Source organism: Pongo pygmaeus, chromosome 14 (genome assembly GCF_028885625.2).
Source record: "Pongo pygmaeus isolate AG05252 chromosome 14, NHGRI_mPonPyg2-v2.0_pri, whole genome shotgun sequence".
NCBI classification, from domain to species: domain Eukaryota; kingdom Metazoa; phylum Chordata; class Mammalia; order Primates; family Hominidae; genus Pongo; species Pongo pygmaeus.
The window spans coordinates 79,201,473-79,217,978 of record NC_072387.2 but is presented as its reverse complement, the minus strand read 5'-3'; the positions used below and the strand labels follow the sequence as shown (position 1 = coordinate 79,217,978).

The 16,506-nt window shown below is 32.4% G+C and overlaps 1 protein-coding gene across 2 annotated transcripts in view; it reads left to right on the top strand.

The window, feature by feature from the left end:
• Positions 1 to 16,506, top strand: part of KLHL1 (kelch like family member 1) — a 416,652-nt gene that overhangs the window by 161,047 nt on the left and 239,099 nt on the right. For both annotated transcript variants that reach the window (XM_054446371.2, XM_054446370.2), the window contains one exon: positions 10,029 to 10,225. In XM_054446371.2, the coding sequence (XP_054302346.2) occupies positions 10,029 to 10,225 (197 nt within the window). The remainder of the gene's footprint in view (positions 1 to 10,028; positions 10,226 to 16,506) is intronic.

Sequence of the window (16,506 nt, the reverse complement as noted above, 5' to 3'; positions counted from 1 at the left end):
TAATAATGGGGGAAACATATGTTATATGGAAAATCGCTGTGCTAACTTTGTAATTTTCTGTAAATCTAGGAGTATTTTCATATAAAACTATATTTTTAAAATACCTATGAGTTACTAAAAATGTCAGTTTTGAGGTTTGAATTTCTAGAGTGACATTGATATTGTTTCTTCTTCAGTTTAACAGAATGATGACAGATAAAATTTAATTTACTTTGTGAATTTTATAGGCACTTTTTGCACTTGTCTGGTAGAATGCACATTTCTAAAACAATACCTTTGGAAATACACATTTTCAATATAACAGATTTTGTAGATGAAATATGGATACTCTGTGCATTTGTTAATAGGGGACGATGTGTCTAATAAGAAATAGAACCACATTGATACATATTCTTCTATAAATTTCACTTTTTCCTTCCTATTCTATTTTACATATTTTTATGTCAATGCAATATAAATACAAATATCTTATAGAAAAACAGAGTTTAAGTCTAATCATACAGTGGCCTTAGCATTTACTTAAGATGTAATTGTAGATAAATGTAGCACACCTTATTGGAATCCTATTTAAAAAGTATTCCCTGTTTAGTCCCCCAGTTGAATCAGAGGAGGGTGACTCCAATTTTATAAGCAGTTTATAGGATCAAAACCAATTATTTGTATTTCACCCCTTTCATAATGATTGAGTTAGGCATGATTATGTGACACAATTTTTGCCAAGTCAGCATGGAGAAAAATTTCTGGGAATTCTTTGGTAAAAGTTTCTTCACTGATGTAAGAGATATATACATAAAGAAATAGTTCCTCTTCTGCTATGTGCTTTCCTGTCTGAATCTGAAACCTAAAACTATGGCAACTATGAGAGAAACTGAGGAAGTCACTTGAGGAGATGCCTGTTTCCTGATGATGTGTTGACCCTCTCAATTAATTAACTCTGGAGACAAAGTTCCTCTGGACTTGCTAAGAGAGATTATAAACATTTCATTTTTATTTGAAAACAATCTCTAAAAGTTGTCTTTTATTAGAAACATCGACTTCTTATGTATATCAAGTTTAATATGGCTATCATGTATTTTTAAGCCAGTTTTCTATGGCATCTAACTAAAAACATGTAGGTTTTGCCTTTTAGTAAGCTTGTTTGAGAACATTATGCCTTGAAATCAACTGTGAATGAAAATGTAGAATTACTTTTCTTTCCATTAGCAGTTTCATGCTTTTTTAAAAGTTAACTTTTAAGTCAAATACTTGGCTGCTTTTTGCCTTTTTACATCTAGGTCTGGCCGAGCAATGGTTAGGTTATATATATAAAGAAATATAGCATGCATGAGGTAGCTTAATTTGTGTGCATTGAAGTTTGACACTGGCTAATATTCCATTTGTGCCTTCTGGCTTTAACAAATGGATTCTTTCATTGGATATAGTCCAAGTTTTAGAAAATAAAATATTAAAACTCTGAAAAAAACAATGGTTATAATATTTAACCTCCAAAGCTAGCAATAAATAAAAATATTATTCTACATATACCTTCTGAAAATTCTTTTTTTTTCTTTTTCGGGGAAATAATTGAGAGATGCTCTGAAAAAAATCTGTCTGAATTATTATGAAGTGTATTATTATCAGGGGTTTGAATTTAGACTGAATAAATATGTTTCAAGAAAATGTCATAAAAACCTGTAAGTTATTACATTGACATACTGCCTCTGAATCTTTTTTCGAGTGTTGATCTGGGAAGGTAAAAATACACACACATATAAAGAAATATAGTAATATACTTTTCCAATATAAATGGTCAGTTATACACCATTTGCCTGAACAACCAAGCCAAACTATGTGGAATCCTCTGAGATTTTATTCCTCACTGTCCACATCCAATATTCACTTTATCAGTCAGAGTCCCAGCAGAAAACAAATGAAACACTGAAAGAGCTTAAAGGAAGAGAGTATAATAGAGATATCAACAGGGTTCAGAATGTTCACAAGGGATGATGGAAACACACAAGAATTAGCCACAGTGATGGAGTAGGAAGATCGTCACACACACACACACACACACACACACACACACACACACACACCCCACACAATTTTGTATGGCAGGCTCAAGTTTTTAAGATTATATTAAGAATATGTTTTTCATATGATAGGTTGGTACAAAAGTAATTGCAATTTTCCCGTTGAAAGTAATGACAAAACCCACAATTACTTTTGTACCAACCTAATAATAGCATATATGACTTGTCATGACTATAATCATGTTTTATATATTGCAAACATTCAGAAAAATTATTGGCCAGGCATGGTAGTTCACGCCTGTAAATCACAACAATTTAGGAGGCCAGAGCAAGAGGATGGCTTGGGGCCAGGAGTTCTAGACTAGCCTGGGCAACATAGCAACACCTAATTGCTATAAAAATAAAAATAAATAGCTGAACCTAGTGGTGCATGCCTGTAATCTCACCTACGTGGGAGGCTGAGGCAAGAGGATAACTTGAGCCCAGGAGTTCAAGGATGCAGTGAGCTAGGATCATGCCACTGCCCTTCAGCCCGGATGGCAGAATAAGACCTTGTCTCAAAAAGAAAAAAAAGAACAAAGAAGAAAAAAAATCACACATCCTCAATGTAAATTATAATATCGTATATTTGTTTGATTTTTCTTTGCATTTAAGCACTCAGAAAATGTTTCTATCTACTTGTCAACTCAAATCATTTATTAAATATATTTTGAAAATACAGTTGAGTATTCTTTTTTAAAGCTTTATTGATGAATAATCGAGATATAATAAACTGCATATATGCAAACTGTATAATTTGATAAATTTGGCATATGTATATACTCACCACAAAGTAATGAATATATCTATAATCGTCAAATGTTTTCTCATGTCCTTTTGCAATCTATCTTGTTGTCCTTCCTTATCCCCACCTAATATATAAGCATCAGTGATCTGACTCCTTACCTACCAGATTTTTTGGGATTTTCAAGAATTTTGAAGTTAATCATAGAGTTTGTGTTTATTTTCTGTCTGGTTTCTTTCACTCAGCCTAATTATCTTGCACTCAACATAAGTAACCATGATATTCCATAATCAAAAATTATTTTATTTTTATTATTATGAAATATTCCATTGAATAAGCATACTCTAATTTTGTTTATCCATTTACCTGTCAAGTAACATTTTAGTTCTTTCCAGTTCTTGGCCATTGCAAAATAAATTTTCTGCAAACATTCATGTACAGACTTTGTATCAGCATATTCTTCCTTTACTCTTGAGCAAACATCTAGGAACAGAATGGCTGAGTCATAGGAGAGATTAAACTGCAAAATTGTTTTCTAAAGTAGTTCTACCATTTCACATTTCCACAAGTAGTTCTAATAGAGGTGTTGTGGCATGTCATTGTGTTTGTAATGTGCATTTTCTGAAGCACTGATAATATTGAGCATTTTTCGTTCATATATTTTCTTTTGTGGGATGTCTGTATAAATCATTTGCCCAGTTTTTTAAAAATTTAGTTTGAAAATTCTTTATATATTCTGTATATAATATTTTATCAGATATGATTTGCAAACTTTTTCCTGCTTTATGGTTCATCTTTTTATTCCTTTAATAATATATTTTACAGTGGCTTTTTTTTTCTTTCTTTTAACTAGAGGCAGGGTCTCATTCTGTCACTCAGGCTGGAGTGCAGTGGCATGATCTTAGCTCAATCTTGCAGGGAATTATATGAAGTCTAGTTTCTCAATTTGTTCTTTGAGAAATTATGTTTTTGATATTTTATCAAATAAATTTTTAATTAACAAAGTTTGCTTATAGAAGTTTTATAGCTGCCAGGCGCGGTGTCTCATGCATGTAATCCCAGCACTTTGGGAGGCCGAGACAGGTCAGGAGTTTGGGACCAGCCTGGCCAACATGGTGAAACCCCGTCTGTTCTAAACATACAAAAAATTAGCTGGGCATGGTAGCGGGTGCCTGTAATCCCAGCTACCTGGGAGGCTGAGGCAAGAGAATCACTTGAACCCGGGAGGTGGAGGTTGCAGTGATCCGAGATGGCGCCACTGCACTCCAGCCTGGGCGACAGAGTGCGTCTCCATCTCAAAAAAAAAAAAAAAAAAAAAAAAAAAAAGTTTTATAGTTTAATGTTTGAATTTAGATGCATGATCCATTTTGAGTAAATTTCGTATATCATTTGGGGTATACATCAAATACAAGTTTTTGTACACATATCTGACTCATTCAAAGACAATCTTTTCCAAATGACTTACTTTTGTGCCTTTGCATAAACTTTGTAACCAGTCTTAAAATCAGGTAGTGCTCTTATTCTCACTTTGTTATTTTTCAAAATTGTTTGGATTATTGTAGGTCCGTTGTATTTCCATATGAATTTTATAATCAGTTTTGCAATTTTCACAGAAAGTCTACTGGGATTCTAAATGTTGTTGTAGTACATCTATAGATTAATCTGGTGTGAAATGAAATCTTAGCAATATTGATCTTTGAGCTTCTGAGCACAGCGTCTCTCTACATTCCCCTACCATCTCAGGACTTCTGATTAGAATGCTATGTTGGGTGATCCCCAAGACTAATGCCCCGTTCAATGATGAACTGGGATACTTCGCAAGACTCAGCATGTAGTTTTACAAATGGCTATGAATTGTTACGGCAAAATAATACATAACACAATCAGAAAACGTAAACTACCCATGGGGCGAAGCCCAAATGAAACCAGGTACAGACTTCCAAGGGTTCCCTTCCAGTGGAGTCCCACTGAACATACTTAATTTTACCTTCAATGAGTTGTGACAAAGTATGTGAAATGTCAACCAAGGAAGCTCACTAGAGAGATTCAGTGCCTGGAGTTTTATTAGGTGTTGATCGCATAGGCCTCTATCTAACACAGACCAAAATTTCAGACTCCTAGAAGGGAAAAAAGGTGTTCCTCATATAACCATATTGTTTGTACAGTTTAGGCACAGTGAGTCAATTTTATCAGTTAATGTTGAGAATCCTCTTGAAATCTAAGTTCTCAAATACCAGCTGGAAAAAACCTTGAAAGCAGGCCTTTCAGAGGATGGTAGTAGTTCAGGTCTGCTGTGCTCATTCTTTTCTGCATAAATGATATTGAGAGAAATAGTTAATTAGATTACAGGAAGTCACCCTCCCAATGTTCTAAAATCACAGTAAAATGAAGTCAATAGAAACCATGCCATCAGCATGTAGGTCTTCCATCTGATTTTCTCTCAAGATCTATGCTAAGAAGTATGCAACCGTCTTCTTGACAACTTTACTGAACAATTTAGGTAAAATTCCTCTGAAGTTTTAAGTCAAAACAATATGTTGAAGGTATATATGAATACAAAAGTGTTATAATCAGTTTAAAATTAATAACATATTTTAATGTGTTCATATTATTTTCTCTATTTTAACTTTATTTTTATAACAGCAGGTACACATTTCAAAAAGAAACAAAAATTGATATACAAATATAGGTTTCTGTAACCTATAGAATACTTTTTGCTCGTGCTTGCTATGGTATTCCACAAACCTTAAAATATATATCAATAGTTAGCACTGATGTAATCAGTCTTAAAATCATTCAAATCCATATTTTAATATATAATAAACATATTTTCATATTACTCTAATTACTGTATTTTCCAACCTGTTTTCTGCAGTGTATCTGCTCTTTTTCCTTCATCAACTCACTTTTATGCTTGGAGGCATGCTTTAGATTTCTTTACTGTCTTGCTTTCAGTGAAAGTCATAAATAAAATATGAGTCTTTTTTATCTGATATCCATGTTGTCATATTTGAAAGCAAAGGTATCTATCATCCAACAAATTCTTCTTTAATTATAAAAAAATTAAATGAAGAAATATGTCAGATACTGCCTAAAACATTGTATGACACTTAAAGCCACCAAAAATGGGACACACTGACATCAGGAGCCTTTTGATCATGATGGAGCAGGGTACAAGATCACCTATATGGTGTCCTTGCAACAAAAAAGAAAAAGAAAAAAAATTCACCGTAATCTAATAAAGGGGAAATAATATAAGTCCAAAAGGAAGAATTCTGCAAAACAACTAGTATGGATTCTTCACTAATATAAATTTATAGATGAAAAAATGGCAAGAGAGCAGTTCTAGATAAAAGGAATCTAAAGGAACACCATAAGTAAATGTAACATATAATCCTTGATGGGATCTTGAATTAAAAAATCAAAGAAAGCTACACAGCAAACTATTTGAACATTTGGGAAGTGTATGTCGTAGCAAATATATCAATTTTATGTATGATAATTATATTGCCACTCCGTTGGAGAATACGTTTGTTCTTAGATAATACATGCTGAAGCATTTAGGGGTGACATGTGATGGCTGAAAATAACTCTCAAGTAATTTTGCAGCTACAACATAAATACACACATACACATACATAGAGCAAAATGTTAACACTGGGTGAAGCCAGATGAAGGGTATATGGGTGGGTTTTTCAAATTATTATAGGTTTAAAAAATTTCAGAAAACAAAATTTGATATGAAAAAATAGTTATTATGCATAAAGGACTTTCTTAATAAATATTCTGTCCAAAAGTTTTGAAAGTAGATAACTTTTTTATTATGTCATAAAACTATTCATGATGAAAAGGAGAAATCTACGAAAAATTGGTAGTAACACCACAAAGTTAAAAAATATACACAAACAGGCAACAATATACTTTTAAATTTCAATTAAAGAACAGCATAATTAGAGTTAGATAAAATTACATTTTTCCTAAAGTCTTATATTCAAATTTCAAATTTAGTGAAACCTGCCTTCCAAGTTCACAAATAAACTAAGGTATTCCTTATATGTAGGCACTAAAGGCTGCCATTGATTATTAAAAGCTGCAATGTATGCTTTACTCAGGCAAACAATATGTATATAAATGAAAATATAAATGAAACAATTCAAACTTTAGTCAAATTTAGGAGATTCAGAAAAATTAATAAAATAGGATATTATTTTCTCAGGTTTAAAATTCTTAAGATTTTCCTTTTAGAATAGTTTCAGTAAGCTTGGCACCAACTCTTCTTTGAATGTCTGATAGAATTGAGCTTTGACTCCCTCTGGTCCTGGAATTTTGGGGGAGTTTTTTAATTACTGTTTCAATCTAGGTACTTGATATTGATCTGTTCAGAGTTTTTATTTCTTTCTGATTTAATCTAGGAGGATTATATATTTCCAGGGATTTATTCATCTCTAGATTTTCTAGTTCTTGCACATAAGATGTTCATAGCAGCCTTGAATGATCCTTTGTGTTTTTGTAGTATCAGTTGTAATGTCTCCCATTTCATTTCTAATTGAGTTTATTTGAATCTCTCTTATTTTCTTGGTTAATCTCACTAATGATCTAACAATTTTGCTTATCTTTTCAAAGAACCAGCTTATTGGTTCATTTATCTTTTGGATTGCTTTTGTTTATTTGTTTTCATTTCATTTAGTTCTGCTCTGATCTTTGTTATTTATTTTCTTCTGCTGGGTGTCGGATTAGTTTGTTCTTCTTTCTCTAGTTCCTTGAGGTGTGACCCTAGATTCTCTATTCGTGCTCTTTCAGACTTTTTGATATAGGCATTTATTGCTATAAACTTTCCTCTTAGCATCACTTTTGCTGTATACCACAGGTTTTGATAAGTTGTGTCACTAGTATCATTCAGATCAAATAATTTTTTAATTTCCACCTTGATTTCATTGTTGACCCTAAGATCATTCAAGAGCAGAGTATTAATTTCCATGTATTTGTATAGTTTTGAGGTTTCCTTTTGGAATTAAAAAATGTTGAGTTTTATTCCACTGTGGTCTGAGAGGATACTTGATACAATTTTGATTTTCTTAAATTGATTGAGACTTGTTCCTGGTCTATCTTGGAGAATGTTCCCTGTGTTGATGAAAAGAACATATATTCTGCAGTTTAGGGGCAGAATGTTCTGTAAATATTTGTTAAATCCATTTGTTTTAGGGTATAGTTTAGGTTCATTGTTTCTTTGTTGACTTTCTGTCAACGAAGACCAATTATTCTTAGGTTTAGCCATTCAACATAATTCCAAATTTCTTGGAGGCTTTGTTCATCTTTTAAAAATTCTTTTTTCTTTGGCTTCATCTGATTGGGTTGACTTGGAACTCAGAGCATAAATACATATTTTGGGCTAATTATTATTAAAATGAAATTACATAAAGACAGAGTAGGATTTGAAGAAATTAATAATCAAGACAAAATGCAAATAGTATTAAAATCTCTTAATCTTTGTGTCAAAACTGCTGTTTATGAATGTATTAAAATTCTGTGATGTCAGTAATTCCCATGGGGAAAATTTCTAGAAGTAAAGGTTATATAAATTATTACAAAGTGAGGAGTAAACAGTATGTTAAATATGACAAAGGAATTATCCATGAATTTGAATAGTCATTGAAGTTAAAAAAAATATAAGGTTATACAAAACAATAGATATGCTAAAGAGAGAATTAGTGAATGGAAAACATAAAAAACTTACAGACATGAAAAGAAAGAGAAAATTCAGTGTACCCCTAAGGAATAGTCTGTAAGAGAAAATGGAGGAAGCAAAGGTAGGGGTGAAGAATCATTTAAATAAAAATGGCAATAATATCCCAGCATTAGTGAAAGTGCATATATTCATATTCAGTAAGATTAGTAATTTCTAATCAAAATTAATAAAAAATGATACTCCTTAAAAATCCTATTCATTAATATTGCTGCATATTGTTTATTAACAAAAAATTATATTCAAATGATTATTTAGACAATCCACTTAAAAGTTTAATTTTATAATATAGAAATGACAGAAGAAAAATAAGCAATATATAATATGAAAAATTCACAAAATTACAGGTACTGGCTAATTAGAATACACTTCCTGTGTGTCTTCCATACACTTGGGTGTTATTAACACCTGTAATTAGCTGGTATAAGAGAAGGAGAGAAGATGCACATCATAATTGCCTTGGTCTGGTAGTAAAACACGTCCTGCTCCTCATGGTCTATTGACAAGAGCTTGTTAGATGTCACATCTAACTCAAGAGAAATGTAGTCTGACTCTATGTTCTCAAAAAAAAAAAATGACTGGAGATATTTGTTGTGAAGAACTAATAGGCTGTGCCAGAAAAATGGAATAAACCAGTTCTGAGATTGTATAACTTGTAAAACTCAGATACAGATAGTAAATCTAAATGATAATAAAACCATCAAACTCATTGAATTACTAATCAAAATGTAATTCCAGATAGTTAAGTCCATAAAACTTCAAAGATAAGTTCTATAAACATTTGACAAACAGATCCGTTTAAAAAAATTATTCTGGATATTAGAAAAACAGAGGAAACACTAAACACTAAAGAGTCTTTTTTTTTTTTTTTGCCTTTAAGATAAAATGACCAAACGGGAAAACAAAAAGATAAAATGACCAAACGGGGAAACAAAAACAAAGAAAAAACTAAAAACCAAAATTATAGACAATTTTAAACATGAGTACAGTGGGTTAAGTACAATACTACCAACCTGTAACACATGCATTTATAAATGTATATACATATGTTAAATATCCACAAATAGATATTTTATATTCATATACAAAGATATACCTTGTCAGATACTTAGAGAATCTCTGCTCTCCTAAGTTTGTAGGCATATATTCTGAACCTTATTTTTCTGTTTTCCTTATTTCACAATCAAAGGAAGAAATATCATTTCTGTATATACAGAATGTATACAGATTTCTGTATATACAGACGTGTATACAGATACGTTGATTGAAACTGCATTTGTATCTACTGAGTGATTTTGAATATTAAATGAAATAAGAAATGCAAAATTATTAAAACAATTGGTGACCTTTACCGAGTTACATTTATCTTGATTATCAATCTCAGTTTAGATCTGTTCTAGCAGATTGGCCCAATGTTTTGAGTAATATTATGATACATATTATTTCATGTTTTTAAAAGAGTTTCATAATTACCTTTGCTTATGTTTAGGCTGCTTGGAATTAAAAGAGGACACCATTGAGAACCTTCTTGCTGCAGCATGCCTTCTTCAGCTTCCACAGGTGGTGGAAGTGTGCTGCCACTTCCTCATGAAGCTTTTGCATCCATCTAACTGTTTAGGAATTCGAGCCTTCGCGGATGCTCAAGGATGCATTGAATTAATGAAGGTGGCCCACAGCTACACAATGGTAAGGAAACTTAATGTTTTAATAATGGAGACACACTCTGTGTTATCAGAGGTAAAAATAATTACTGTCATGGCATTAGCAAGTTTTTTGAGTTTAAAATGAGTTTTCTATGCTTGGCACATTTTTTTGTTATGAGCTATAGTGTAGCATAATGTATTTTCTAATTTTGAAAAACACATTCTATACTGGTTTATTGTTCTTTTGTGGATTTATTTTTTATTTTATTTTACATTTATTGGTTTATTATAAAAGATACTGCAAAGGATACAGATGAAGAGATGTGTAGGGCGAGGTATGAGGAGAGGGGTGCATAGGTTCCAGGCCCTTTCTGGGCATACAACCCTCCAGGAACCTCCGCGTGTTGCATTTAGGAAGTTTCTTTATGGCTTTATGCACACAACAGGCAATACAGATATACATATTGATAGATATTAATAAAGTTATTTAAACTGATTTTCAAAATTGCCCCAGGCATATCTACCTTTGTACATTCACTTCCACTGCTGCCCTTTTATACATTTTTCTGCATTTTTTTAAACCTCTCCATCACAGCATATTATATTTGGTGTGGCTATGCCAGTATGATTTTATGGAAGAAATTGAAGCCTATTTTATATTTTTCCCTTTTATTCCCTGTATGTTTGTATATATATGGGTGTGTATATATATATATATATATATGGGTGTGTATATTTAACAGCTTTGTAGAGAATCTAAAAGCCATTTCAATTGTACAGTTTAAATTTGTGTACTTTATAGCATGGGGTTTTAAAAATATTAATTCCATTCTAGGATAGAATAACCAGTTACAAGTCTCATACCCATCATATTACCTATCCTAGAAATAATCATTCTAAAAGCATTTAATAGAGTGAGTGCCTGGCATAGAGGCCCTATATCAATGCTACCCATTTTTACTGTGATATTATTATTCATTTTATTAATGTCTTCATTGTTATTATTGAAACAACTAATAAAGTCTTATGGAAATTTTTCTCTCCAACTCAAAGAAAGAATTAAAATGAGATAAATATCGTTAAGCTTTATGGTTGCTATTTGTTTCTAATTGAACACTTTTTCTAATTGCTAATGAGTCAACCACTTAAAAGTATTCTGATTGCCATTTTGAAACAGAGTTTCAAAATTATTTTCTTTTTCCTTTTTAATCCTTTAAGCAGATTACTAAATTAAATGAAAATATAGAAATAAAAGGAAGAAGATACACGATTTGTAATTCTATTGTCAAATCCTTCTTTAGAAATTTTCCATGACAGACACGATGCTACCTTTGAGATTATATGAACCATAGCAAATCAAAGTAAACAAATAATTCATCAACCAAAATATCAAAGTCCAACTGCCACCATTTCATTAGGCACATTTCATTACCTTTAGGAGCTCCTGGCTTAACTAAGCCAAAGAACAATATGCCTCCATATCCAGAGGGATAATGGTCCCTTCTGGTCTAGTTGCAAATTATTAATTTAATAATGAAAATATTTTCCTTGCAGCTGCTTGGACTGTTCTGCAATTTATCACACAATAGTAACAAATTTTTTCTTCAGAGACTTTAAAAGGTATGCTTCATAGGAAAATATATTTAAAACAGAAATATAGAAGATTCCTAAGGTACTCAACATTCTGAATGACTGCATATTAATTTATTTCTTAGACTGTGATATATAATATCTGCTGAAATTTAAATGATTTCAAATTATTTTGAAAATGTGATGCTCTGGTATTCTACAGATGTTTATGGTAACTATTTTAGAGAAAAATTACTGACCAGTTGTCTTCCCAGATCTATATTGTCTCTTCAGTTCCAGCAGTTTAAAATGAGTGTTTTGCATCTGATAATGTGATTTCTCATCACATATTTGCCTCTGATCGTTGTCCAATCAGGCATATGTTCTCATCTAATCTACCCAATCTGTGCTTTGAAAGCAAACATATTGTGTTTTTCTTTTCTCCTTAACTGCTTTAACAGCAAATCATTCCATTTTTTCTACTACATGTGGGATAGAATTAACTTCTCTCTTGACTGTAATTATTTGCCTGATTGCTTAATACATGAGTAACACTTTCAAAATTTTTAAATTTCTTGCCCAAACTCTTTAGAGGTAAACTTGATCTTCAAAGACCAAAGGTCTGGTCTATCCAGACCTTAATTTGCTACTTATATTTCTCTTCTTTATTATCTGTCATCTTTCCTTTGGAAATTTCACTTATGTATTTGGCTTCAGCTACTAAATTTGTGCAAATAATTCCAAAATCTTTTGGGAAGGTGACTCAGCTTGGCAATGAATAATGCAAAATACTGGAGAATTTTGATTGCAAGCTCAATATCAGGTAGAAGTGTAAAATTAATTCTGAAACATTAATGTAAACTATGTCTGCGTGAATATAGAGATAGCACCAAAATAGCAGCACTGAAAGAAATAGTCCCATTGTACTCTCTTAGATTACATTATGAAATCTGTGCTTAATTCTGGATATAACATTTTAAAAGTAATAGAGAGTGGCAAACAGAAACAGATTAGAATAACAAGAATAGTAAATTTTATGTGATTATGTAATATGAAGAAAAGCTGAAAAAATGGCTGCCTATGCCAGAATAAAATTAAGGCATGACAATAGCTATCATATATTTGATAGAATGGACTTATGTTTAAAACAGTGGTCTTTAAGTGTTTCTCATTCTGTTTTTAAATTTATTTTGCTAATGCAATTCTCTGTTCAAATTAAATATTATATCAAAGTATAGTTTTAGAATTGATCTGCTTTGGGTAAAAATGGACAGAAAGTCCAGAGTCGACTTCCGTCTCCCGATCTTTCCTTCCCTGCTGAGATGTCAATTTCCACTGGTCATCATTGCTACTTCCCTCCAAAGTTAGCTCTGCCTTTTGGAGGACACACGTGGAACATTTTTATCCAGCAATCCTTTCTCTAGATGGTTCTTGGTTAGATCTTGCCAATAAGAGGCATTCATGTAAGATATGAAAGCTGGAAGAGAAGCGGCAGCCATTATTCTCCACAGGCAGTTGCAGGAAGATATGTAGGTAAATGGAAAAGTAAAATAACTTACAAGCAAGCGATCAAAGCTATTTACCCCACTGTTGTAGGCTGACACCATTGTTGGGAGGCCTCTGGAGGTCCTTGAGGAATGCAGTGTCTTTGCAGAGTGCTTTTGAGAAAATTAATGTTGAAATGAAGGTTGAAATCTTTAGTAGAAACTTCCCTGACCTTCATAGTTTTTTCAATGGCTGTTTAAACCTTCAATTCTCTATTCATATCTTTTAAACTTAGAATATTGAGTGTTTCATTTTCTTAATTAAAAAAAATTCAAAACATACTTCAACATAGCATCATAGCATGTTCAATTTTCATTCTTCTTTTTTTTTTTTTTTTTTTTTTTTGGAGACAGAATCTCGCTGCTCTGTCTGTCACCTAGGCTGGAGTGCAGTGGCATAATCTCTGCTCACTGCAACCTCCGCCTACCAGGTTCAGGCAATTCTCCTGTCCCAGCCTCCCAAGTAACTGGTATTATAGGCACCTGCCACCACACCTGGCTAATTTTTGCATTTTTAGTAGAGACAGGGTTTCACCTTGTTGGTCAGACTGATCTCAAACTCCTGACCTTAGGTGATCTACCCGCCTTGGCCTCCCAAAGTGCTGGCATTACAGGCATGAGCCATCACACCGGGCCTCCATATTCTGATATACATAGTCCTCCACACCTAGCTTCTAAGCTGCTACCCAGGCATTTTTCCTCAATGTTAGATGCAATTGCTCTCATTCCTGCTAAATATGTGTTGTATGGTTCCTTCACTCTTACTTAACTCAGATATTTCTCTTGTTGGAATCCATTATAAAATTCTGAATAATATCTCCCTGTTTCTAGTTCAAGTTCATTCATGCCCAAGAAATATCTTTAAACTTTTCATGGCATTACCTCTCACAATTGAAATCTTAGTATTCCTTTCTTTAGGATTGTGTGATATCATAAACTTTCTTATGCAATTAATTATTTTTATTTCTTTGTGACTAGTCTTTACAAATATATTGCAGATTTCTTTATGACAAGAGAAGAAGTGTTCTCCATTGAATTTTTTTGTTCCATCAAAGTGTCTAGTATCTTGTAATACATTCATCAATTCTCTGTTTCCCTTGGGTACTTTTGTAGAACTTTCTTTAATTTACTCATTCAACAATACTACAAGTGTGTGCCTTTGACTTTTTTTTATCACATTTTCTGCTATTATTTTCCCTGTTCATACAGTTCTAGCCACACTGACCTTCTTACTGTTTTTTGACAACACTAAGCATAACTTCACTTGTGGAGTTTTGTGCTTGTTCTTTCTTCCCTCTGATGGAAATCCTCTTCTGCCAAATATTTATACCTGTTTCTTCTCTACTTCATTCAGATCTTTGTCAAATGTTACTTCCATAGAGACCCATTCTCTGAAAACTCCATGTGATGTGCCAGTACCTTCGAAACTCTCTATTCCTTTACACTCCTTTTTATTTTTTAGAGTGCTTATTTAGTTCCTGGCTTTATAATATACATTTGTTTTTGTTATTGTTGTTTTTGTTCTCCACCTGCTCAATTAATATAGTAGCTTCTTGATAACATAAAAAAACTTTTGTAACGTAAGTGCCTAGATAAATCTCTGTATATGCTATTAATTACTGAATGAATAAATGAAGGTATAGTGACTATTGACTGCCATGTACCAAGTTCACTGGGTGCTACCAGTAGGTGGCACAGGGATTGCAATGGTGAACAAAATAGAAATGATATTGCCCTTAGAGTCAAGGTTAATATGTTGAATGAAAACAAATTATCATTATAAAGTATAACTATTTATGCCTATATATGTGTATGTGTATAATTTATAATACTTTATAATGATAATGATACTTTATAAAGATAATGTGTATATATATACACATACACACACACGGTAAATTTTACAAAGAAAAATTATAAGATGCAATGGGAACTCTCCCATAAACCAGAAAAAGACTTTAAATAAATGATGTTTATATGAATTGTAAAAAATGAGGTAGAATTCGTCAGGTGTAGATTTGGTTAAAGAATGTTCATAACAGAAGAAAATGGATGTGCCAGTGATCTGAAGTGGGAAGGCAATTGTTGCTTAATGAAATTCAAGGTAGATGGGATGGTGGAGAGGGACAAGAAGAGAGGTAGTTTATGAGGCTGAAGATTTAGGCAGAACCAATTGTGCAGGGTTGTGGAGACTTTGTAAAAATTGGGGATTTATCTGGAATATAATAATATGCCATTGAACATTTTGAACAAGTAAGGACAAAGGTTTAATTTTAAGATGAGTTATCAGACTGACATAAAAGGAAGGCAAGAAGAGAAACTAAGAATAGAGATTAGTATACCCTAGAGGTGTGTACACCCACTCACATAATTTGTTTATAATGATAAATTATCATTATAAATGACAATTGCATATGCCTATATATGTATGTATGTATACATCTGTGTATACATATAGGTAAATTTTACAAAGAAAAATTGTAAGATGTAATATAAGATGTGATATATACTCACATCCACATATTAGGAGACTGAGAAAGAAAAAAGAGAGTGAGGTAATGCTACCTTCTGCCATTGTGCTTAGCACATAAGCAGCAGCTTTACTGATGGTGAGCCTTACCACCAATGGTGTTGGTGATGGCACACGTAAAGTTTAAAATATTGTCCTATTGCCACTATAATTCTAGGTGTTAAATATATTTATTAAATTTACTCCTTTCAAAATCCCGGCAAGGCAAGTGTTATATGCATTTTAAAAACAATAAAACTGTGATTCAGGATTGTTAAATAATTTACTCAGGATCAAAAGATAGACATGCTAGAATGGGATAATAAACTCAGTACTATCTCACTACAGATTTCATGCCCTATTCAATATGCTAATGAATATACCATGATTACATATTGCCCATAATATTAAGTTGGGTTTCTGATACCGAGACACAAAATATGAATTACTTCAGACAAATGGATATTATGAACCTGAAAGAGAAATAAGACCAAAGAACTTTGTGATTTTTTTTCTCAAGTATTTTTTTTCCCCCTTCTCTGTTTTCTGTCCGGTGCTACCAGTATGACTTAGAACATTTCATTAGGTTTAGGCTGGAGGCAGAGGCAGTGGCACTAAGACTAATTAAAAGCTACGTTGTTCATAAGTAGCTTTGAAGGGTGGAAGACTCATACCTGCAGCATAAAGCCTTCCAGAGTCAGT